This window comes from Apis dorsata, unplaced genomic scaffold, assembly GCF_000469605.1.
Source record: "Apis dorsata unplaced genomic scaffold, Apis dorsata 1.3 scaffold_988, whole genome shotgun sequence".
Taxonomy (NCBI): domain Eukaryota; kingdom Metazoa; phylum Arthropoda; class Insecta; order Hymenoptera; family Apidae; genus Apis; species Apis dorsata.
The window spans coordinates 205,228-214,626 of record NW_006264091.1 but is presented as its reverse complement, the minus strand read 5'-3'; the positions used below and the strand labels follow the sequence as shown (position 1 = coordinate 214,626).

The following is a 9,399-nucleotide window of genomic DNA, read 5'->3' as shown; positions in this document are numbered from 1 at the left end:
TTTTTAATTATATATATGATATACAATATTATATATAAATATTATATATAAATTATTGAAATATTTTTCCTCTATGAAAAAATTTTATATATACTAAACGAACGTTAATTTGTTTTCACCGCCATTTTATTAAACATCCGTTACCGGAAATTAATTGCCAGCAAATTTCTGTTTTTCTTTGACGAAACGTGGCATGAAAGTATGTGCTGTTGGCACTTCTCTCAAATGTATATTGTTCTTCTTATGAAATAATTATTTCGTTGTCGTAAGTGACACGAAATCAATCGTGAAAAAAGGTAAAAAGATATTCATAAATAATTAAAATATTACATTTATGTAATTTTCTTTATTCTTATTTTCTTTAATATATAAAAAAATTATAATTTTTATGTTATATATTTTAACAATAAATGATTATATTATTAAAATTATTAAAATAATTTATTGTTAAAATATATAACATAAAAATTATAATTTTTAATCATATATAATATTTAAATTTTTCAAATAATATAGATTAGCATTTTATAAATAAACTAAACTATTTATAAATTATATTAATAAATTTTATAAAAATTGAATTTATTATTATATACTTATATATAAAATTTTAATTATATTATCCTAATAAATTAAAAATGGTACATAATTTTATTTTTATAAATAATATAATTTTTAGCATGAGGTGGTACATAATATTTGCAGCATTTGCTGCTTTTGTTTTTACTACATATGCAGAAGAAGAAGAAGAAACTGCAAGATTATTAATATCTAAACAATTACTTAATAAATATCTTGTAGAAAATATGGATATTGTAATCAAAGTAAGTATTAAAATGTATAAATTTATATATTAATATTAATTTATGCATAATTTCTTTATTTTAATAAAAAATTTATTACTTGTAGTATACAGTTTATAATATTGGAAGTGCAGCTGCTTTAGAAGTTGAAATCACAGATAATTCTTTTCATCCTGATCATTTTACTCATGTTAGTGGAGAATTAAATGCAAGAATTGATCGTGTTCCACCTTATACAAATGTTAGTCATACAGTTGTTGTGAGGCCACGTAAATTTGGATACTTTAATTTCACATCAGCAGAAGTTTTATATAGACGTAAAGAAGATGCTCCTAGTTTACAATTTGCTGCAAGTAGTGAACCTGGTGAAGCAGTAATTGTATCATTTAGAGATTATGATAAACAATTTTCTTCACATGTGGTAAATTATTATTGATTATAAAATTATATTGTGTATATATAATGATAAAAATATAAAATATTTATATTTTTTAGGTTGACTGGGCTGCATTTGCAGTAATGACATTACCATCATTAGCTATTCCTTTTGCATTATGGTATTCTAGTAAGAGCAAATATGAAAAATTGCTTAAAACTACAAAGAAACATTAATCATATATTTATTTTAAATCATTCAAAAAACTTTTTTCATATTGTTGTAAAAAATTTAACTATCCTATTTTCTGTATACATTTACTTTTATAATAAATATTATTTATAAATAACATTTATATTTTTTATTTTTATATTTAATCTAAGATATGTAAAATACAAAGATTAAAAATTATTTCATTTATTTATACAGTTTATATAATCTTATATTTAATAAATATTATCTAATTTTATCCTGTACAAATAATTAAACATAATTGTGACATCAATATATGTAACAAAATGTAAAAAAAATCGTTTAATCACTAAAAAAGATAAGTTATGTTTAAAAATTATAAAGAAATATATATATATTACTATATACCTAACATATATTACTATATATATATTACTAATATACATATAAATTATATATGTATTATATATGTACTATATTTTAATTGTATGAATAAAATATGACATTAATATATAAATTATTATGACTAGGAATCACATATTTTACATTTCTAAAATAATCAGCCTATATTTAAAGTATAATTGCATAACTGCAACTTATTGTATATATTCTACTGTATATAAAATTATATAAATTATATATTACAAAATGTACATTTTCTTATATCTCATTAATATGCAAAGTATCTTAATCATGAAAACAACATAAAGAGTAATTAATTTTCTAACAAAAATGAATTTATGATAATAAGGCACCAGTTTGATAATTGAATATTTGTTTACAAATTTATGTTAATATTCATAATTCTATAAATACAATATACTTTTAACTTAAAATTCTATTATATTTTATGAAGTATTCAATGACCTATTTCGTTTAGTTGGTGAATAAGAACCACGAGGATCACCATAAACAGGATCAAATGCAGAAAATGGTCTTATTGGACTAACTGGACTTCGTGGAATTGATATGTTTGTAGTGTGTAAAGTAGGTGAACATGGAGTACTTGTTTTTTTTAATTGTGGTGGACATTTATCAACTATAAAAAAATTAATTTTAATTAAATAACTATTTAGATGTAAAATTAGAACTATTAGATGTAAAAAAAATTATATTATTAAAATAATATACATACCAAAAACCGCTTTATTCTTTATATTTAAATCAATATTCGCTATTTTATTTTTCCATACTGCAAAATAAGATAGAAAACATTTAAAAAATATAATAAATTAAAATTATAAAATTTAATTTTAATCTAAAAAAGACTTACTGTAGAAAAAAGTAATTACAACAACAGCAAATGTTCCAAATGTGTAACGATGAAAATACATATAATCAACCCAATGAATTCCAGATAATGGGATGAAATTTTCATATTTTGTTACACGTACAAAAAGCTTACATGTACAAAAAAAAATTATCAATTATATATATGTATGAATTATAAAGTTTGATATAATTGATGATTATAAAGTTATTTATCTTTTATATATATTTACTTACAGATATATTTTGTTTTGTAATGTCATTTGCAATAACAACTTTTTGACCTTGAATTTCTTCATGATTATGCATTAAACGAAGTTTATATTGCACTGTAGATTTTGAAATGTATTGCCGAACACTTACAGTCATTCCATCTGGTACATCAATCTATAGAAGATTAATATAAATAAATATATTTTCAAATTTCATAAAACGTCTTTTAATTTATTATAAAATAATTTCAATTTTTATAAAAAGTTAAACTTACAGTAAGATGATCTAATACAGATTGCAATCCATATATCTCAAGTGTTGCAGTTGGAATAATTTGAGAATGAGTATAAATAAAAACAATTTCTTTGGCATCAACATAAACAGGAGGAAGATATGTTACTTCTAAGGGTACAGCTTCAATATCTTTACTTTGTGCACTTATTTGAATACGATTTTCTAGTGTACTAGAAATTATATTTGGAGAACCCATTGGAATTATATCACAATAATAAAAACCTATAATGAACAGTTTGAAAATAATTAATATATTATATTATCTGTTGCATCATAAAATCAAATTAATATACCAGTTGTAATATCAAATCGCGGTTTGATAAGAAAAAGATCTTTCACTCCGATAGACGAAGTCGATGAAACAAATTGTATATTACATGTGTAGGGAAATGAATTTAAAATAAATAAATTGAATGTTCTACAACCACCTAATCCTCTAGATAGTACATTATTTTCTTTTACTTGTTCATCTTTACTTTTAAGTACAAGAGGAACGCTAAATGTCTCAGTTCCGGTAATATTTCGACCTCTTAATGGAACAATTGATATCTGCATTTATAATATAATGTAAATAATAATTTAAAAAGACATTAATATAAGTTTTAATAATTTCCATACAATACCTTTGCAATAGATTGAATATGAACTTCTATTTCACCTTGCATATGAGTTGCAAGACTATGTTTTACTACTGCATAACCAACATTTTTTGCTCGACCTATTCCTGTAATGGGATCTACTGTTAATATTTCAGAAGCAGAAGATTGCCAATAACCTGGATCACCATCAGGAGATAGAAGTGGCATTGAAAAGCATACTATATCACCCACTGTTAGTGTAGTCTATAATGTATCATAAATTTAAATTATAAATAATTATTTAATATATAATTAAAAAATTATAGTATTAAACAATAATATTTAATATAGTTAAAATAATTATTTAAATTACCTTTGTAGGAAAAACTATATCACCAATCATCATATGTACATAATCAAACATTGCATTAGGATATTTTTCATTATATGTTTTTACAATAAGATCTCCATTTTCAATAAATTTTACAGTAACTACATTTTCAGAATTTTTAATAAATGATGCAAGATCAGCTCGATTTAATATAGTTTCAGCATTAACCTCAGCAGCATGAAATTTTGTTCCAACATTATCATAATATTCAAGAACATAATCTAATTCCATACCTTTGGGTAACATATTTAATTCTTCTCCATTTCGAATTCGTAGAATTGATTTCAGAGATAACATCATATAATGAATAGGTTTAATCTATAAATAAATTAAAATATAAATTTTTAAAATTTTTCTAATTAGATTTACATTTTAATATAATAATATAATCTTACAAATCTTACTTCAACAATAATAGTTATTGCCTGTTTTAAATTATATGTTTCTGTGTTTGTAATAGAAATAACTATTTTTCCAAAATTTTCACCAGCCTTTATGATGCCATTTTTATCAATAGAAATAGTTTTAGATGTTGGTGTTAAAGCATGTGAATCCATTGAATCATTTCCATGTAAAGTTGATAATACTTTATAAGTTGTAGAACCATATTTGTCACGATTTGTTTGTAATTTTAAAATAGAGTTTGGAGACATTAATATCACTGGTGCATTAAATGGTAATCCTAAATGCGTTAAACGCAATTCTTCAAAAATTTCAATTTTTACAAATGTAGTGAATGTTACATCATTCTTAAAACCAGCTAACATATTGGATGGCATTGTAACATTTAAATAAATAGTTGCTAATCCAGGACTTATTGCTTTGGCTCTTAAACATACTTCATTTTGATATCTAATATTAATACCAGTACCTTCATACATATTATGTAATGTAATTAGATTAGAATCACTAGATGACCATGTAAAAATTAATAATAATTGCATAGAACCTATAATAAGAGGAGTTAAATGTTCTGGAATACCAAAAGCCCAAAGTGGAAATGTTGCACCCACTTTTACTCTACTTGTTGGCACAATGATTTTCACTCCTTCAAGATATAATACATGTATATCTGCATAATCCTCAGAATGAATAACTTTATTGCCTTTAGCATTAAGACCAATAGCTCTAACAATAATTTTTGTTTGGCCAACTGATTTTCCTTCAAATATACCATTATGATCAATATGTAAAATATCATTATTTTGTGTAGAGAATTCAATTTCTGCATTTGATGGACCTCCTATTGTTTGTACTTGGTAAATGGTTCCTACTAAAATTGTTAAATTTTTTGGAGAAACTTTCAAAGGAAGAAAGACTTGAATAGTTGCTGATTCACTCTGTACTTCTTTTTCACCTCCTTTACTGATAAAAGTTAATTGAGATTCTCCTTCTGCCATTCCATATATCATATATAATAATTGATCATAAGGAGAATTACCATGTTCATTAGCAGGTAATTGTTTAACTTCTATACATTCATTATCAATTTCTGCTTTAAATTCCAAAGCATTTAAAGATGGTAATTTTATAACATGACCATTTGTGTCATAAAGTTTCAATGCAGCTACTATGCATTTTCCTTTTTCAATTTTATTCACTGTTTCTATTTCTATTACTGCAAGTTGTTGTATTTCAATTATAGCTTCAGCTGGTTTAGAAGGTAAACAAAGATCTACTAAAGATAAATAAAGTATTCCAGATTTTTTTGGAGTAAGACTAATTGCTTTTGTTGATTCTATATATCTAATATCTGCAATATCATCTACATTTAATACAAATTCATAATATCCAGAACCTTGGCTTACTTGTAAATAATATTTTGCAGTAGGATCATTTAATACCATTAATTTATCAGGAATAATACTAGTATCATTAACTAAAACTACTTCTATAGAAGTTTCTATAAGAGGAGTTTCATATATTTTTCTTTCACTTTCAATTGCAAAAGGTGGCCATTCAGGTATTATTTTTAATTTATTTAATATATATTTTTGATAACCTGTAATTGTAGCAGTTAATGTAAGAGCACCAGTATGTTTCTTAAAAATGATATTTTGATAATAATTTTTTGGTAAAATAACATTCATATCCATAATTGTCTCTTCTATAGAACCAGAAGGCATTTCTACAAAACCTATAGTTGAAGGTTTTAAATTCCATTCAATGTGTAAACTTGTAATATTATCGAAAATTCTACCTTCTTCATCCTTTACTACTGTAATAAGTTTTAAATTTTTATCGCTATGTGCCATTATTCTTTCTGTATTAAGACTAATAGGACAATTTTTACTATCTTTAAATTCAGGTTGAAAATAAATATGTCTAGGTTTGCCACAAATAATCTTCACTGTTTCGAATGCATATGTATTTTTACAATTTGGTAATAAAGGAATATTTGAAATTATATATGTTACATCTACTTCTCCAAGAGAACGACATGTTACTTCAAAAACAGATATATCATATAATCCAGTTGATAAATCTGCACGTTCTATTACTTCAGCAATTTTTTTTTCAGATACTTGAATTTTTCGTGAATAACTTTGAGGCTTGTTTGACCAAGGATGAGGTCCACCTTTAAAAACTATTTTTCTTGATGAGCCCACTGTTAATAAACTTTCTTTATTACTTGGATGTATTGCTATTAAACGTTCATAAGCTGATACAGTAATATTATCAGTCAAGTATTGACCGTTAGCATTATATACTACTGTTATTTCAGATGTTCCAATATCTATACTAGTGATTGCTATAACAGTACATGCAATTCCTACAGGTTCTATGATTTTACTATCATTTTGTATAAAATTACCATTTGGAATGTATGTTTCAAATTTAATATCTCTACAATCATTAAAAGGAATTTCTTTGGAATCTGTTCCATTAATTAATTTTCCATACAATGCAATGTGAAGATAAATCACTTCTTCTACAGCAATTTCCATATTATATTCAATTACTTTTAATTTGGAAGGAGGTAATACATATACTCTTGCTGTATCCTTATTATACTGATTTCTTGTCATAGCAACATTTATTTCTGTTGCTCCTGATGCTAAAATTCTTATTCCTCCATTCTGAGAGATTGTTGCTATTGAAGGATGTTTACTTGACCATACATATGATCCATCTCCTCCATTTGCTTTTAATACAATATCATACCTAGTAATAAAATAAAATTTTATAAAAATATTATTAATAATAAAAAGAAAGTAATATATTATAAATAATAACCTTGATTTAGCTTTAAAATCCCATGGAACAGCTAGTACTTTAGGTTGTACAATAACTGAAGTATGAATTGAAAGTTCAGCTCTTGTAGTAGGATGTGAAGCAAATGAAATTTTTTTACCATGCTTATCAATTATACCATAAAGAGTAGCTTCAATGGTCATTGTACCACACATTATAGGTACACCAATAATATAAGTACCATTTTGTGTTATCAATTTTGATTCAAAATAATGTTCATCTAATTTTGTTAATACTTCAACTCCTTCTCCAATGTGAAATTTATGATCTTTATTATTATACAATTCAATTACAATTTCATGAGTATGACCAAGTATTAAACCCCAATTTCTATTGGGTAAAACAGCAAGAGTTATATAAGCTACATCATTCACATTAACTGTAGCAGATGGTAAAATAACTGGATATTCATCACGAACATTTTTATCATGTAAAAATACTTTAGTACGTCCTAAAGATTTAGCATATGCAAAATCATGATCATTATCAATTTCTAATATATCAGGATTTTCTGCTTCTAAATAATATTGGCTAGATGGTAAATTTATTTCTTCTAAACGACCTTGACGAGCCTATTACAATATATAAATAATATAAATATATATAATACAATATATAATAATATTACAATAATAAATAATATTAATATTTAAAACATATAATAAGTACAATATACTTACTTGCATTATTTTGTACTTAAAACTGTCATATGCCATAACTGTTATATCTGATGGAATGATAATTAAATTAGCTATTACAATTAATTCAACTTCTATTGGTGGAACATGTTTATACTCTAAATAAGGTAATTTCACAGAAACCTACAATGAAATATTTTTTGTAAAATTATTTTAATTAAGAAATTTTATATTTAATATAAATTAATGTATAAAATATGTTAATACCTTTGCTGTACCAGTTTTTATTCCTTCTAATAATACAATATGTCCTTTTTTACCAGTTGCATCTAATGCAGCAACTGTTGTTGGAGTTTCATATTGTGATTCTTGATAAGTCATGAATCTTAAAACATCATTTGGTATTTTAGAATCTGACATATGTTTATCAGCATTATCTATGCTCCAAAGAAATTCTACTCCAGCAAGAGTCGTAAATTCATTTCCTATGAAAAAAATATTGCATATATATATTATACATATTTAATATACATTATATATATATTATGCATATATAATATGCATATTTTAAAAATTTATTTGAATTTTCAGATTGTAATTTTAAAGATATATAAAATTTCAATGAAAATTTTTACCTTGTTCATCATATGCACGGACTTCAAATGCTTCTGGTGCTTCTTCTATATATAATTCTCTTGTGGTTGTTACAAGATTTAAAGAAAAAATTGCATCAACTATAACATCACATCTTAAAAATTGACCATTATTAACATCTTCAGCCAATACTATTGCAGTGTTTCGAGTAGATTCTCTTGTAATTATTTGTATCAATATAGCAGAAGAACAAGTTCTTTCAACATTTTCATTTATAGGAATTAATTGAATAATATCTAATCGTGATGTTGACCTGTTGGATAAAATTAATTTTAAATACAATATTATAATAGAGTTAAAAATTACAATTTATTCAAAACAAAATAAAAATTATTTATTTTAATAATAAAAATATTCTTCATTATAAAAATTTTGAATAAATAAACAATAAAATAACAATAAATAAATTGTGAAAAAAAGGAATTACCATTGATAACAAGCACCATCAGTAACTTCAAGTGTAAAATTTACAGCAAAATCATTAAATACTGGTAATAAGACTCTGGGAACATTTAACCTATGTACTGTGGCATCTGATATCATAGAAAATAGAATAAAAAAAACCGTGAAAAACATTATTTTTAAGGATAAAATTATAAATCCAACCATAATTTTTTCACGTGTATCAACGGCAATCTACTGAACAATCTCTAAATAGATTTTAAATCAGAATCAGAATATATTCTTCGATAATTATCGATAATTATCGATATTCATGATCGATATTTATATTATA

The 9,399-nt window shown here is 24.0% G+C and overlaps 2 protein-coding genes across 3 annotated transcripts in view; one reads left to right on the top strand and one right to left on the bottom strand.

The window, feature by feature from the left end:
• LOC102671552 (translocon-associated protein subunit beta) overlaps positions 1 to 1,530 on the top strand; it is a 2,218-nt gene extending 688 nt beyond the window's left edge. The window contains exons 1-4 of one of the 2 annotated variants that reach the window (XM_006624051.2): positions 107 to 296; positions 680 to 824; positions 910 to 1,224; positions 1,299 to 1,530. In XM_006624051.2, the coding sequence (XP_006624114.1) occupies positions 681 to 824; positions 910 to 1,224; positions 1,299 to 1,415 (576 nt within the window). In that variant the 5' untranslated portion in view covers positions 107 to 296; position 680 and the 3' untranslated portion in view covers positions 1,416 to 1,530. Of the gene's footprint in view, positions 1 to 106; positions 297 to 679; positions 825 to 909; positions 1,225 to 1,298 lie in introns of those variants that run through there. The other variant, XM_006624052.2, reaches the window with a different exon arrangement.
• A 599-nt stretch (positions 1,531 to 2,129) lies between these two features.
• LOC102671286 (nuclear pore membrane glycoprotein 210) lies at positions 2,130 to 9,272 on the bottom strand. Its single transcript, XM_006624049.2, has 14 exons — positions 9,091 to 9,272; positions 8,645 to 8,916; positions 8,277 to 8,494; positions 8,052 to 8,192; positions 7,354 to 7,943; positions 4,521 to 7,281; positions 4,099 to 4,434; positions 3,771 to 3,989; positions 3,441 to 3,696; positions 3,128 to 3,369; positions 2,878 to 3,027; positions 2,645 to 2,771; positions 2,507 to 2,563; positions 2,130 to 2,410 (listed from the first exon to the last, which is right to left on the bottom strand). The coding sequence occupies exons 1-14, from the start codon at positions 9,270 to 9,272 to the stop codon at positions 2,220 to 2,222; spliced, it is 5,742 nt and encodes a 1,913-aa protein (XP_006624112.1). The 3' UTR covers positions 2,130 to 2,219.
• Positions 9,273 to 9,399: the final 127 nt, after the last annotated feature.

What these genes read in the sequence shown, in the direction of transcription:
- LOC102671286 (XM_006624049.2), bottom strand. Translation starts at nt 9,272, where the DNA reads ATGGTTGGATTTATAATTTTATCCTTAAAAATAATGTTTTTCACGGTT. An exon ending in TTAAGTACAAAATAATGCAA is followed by an intron (nt 7,944 to 8,051) that starts GTAAGTATATTG and finishes ATATTGTAATAG; the next exon opens with GCTCGTCAAGGTCGTTTAGA. An exon ending in ATATAGTTTTTCCTACAAAG is followed by an intron (nt 3,990 to 4,098) that starts GTAATTTAAATA and finishes GATACATTATAG; the next exon opens with ACTACACTAACAGTGGGTGA.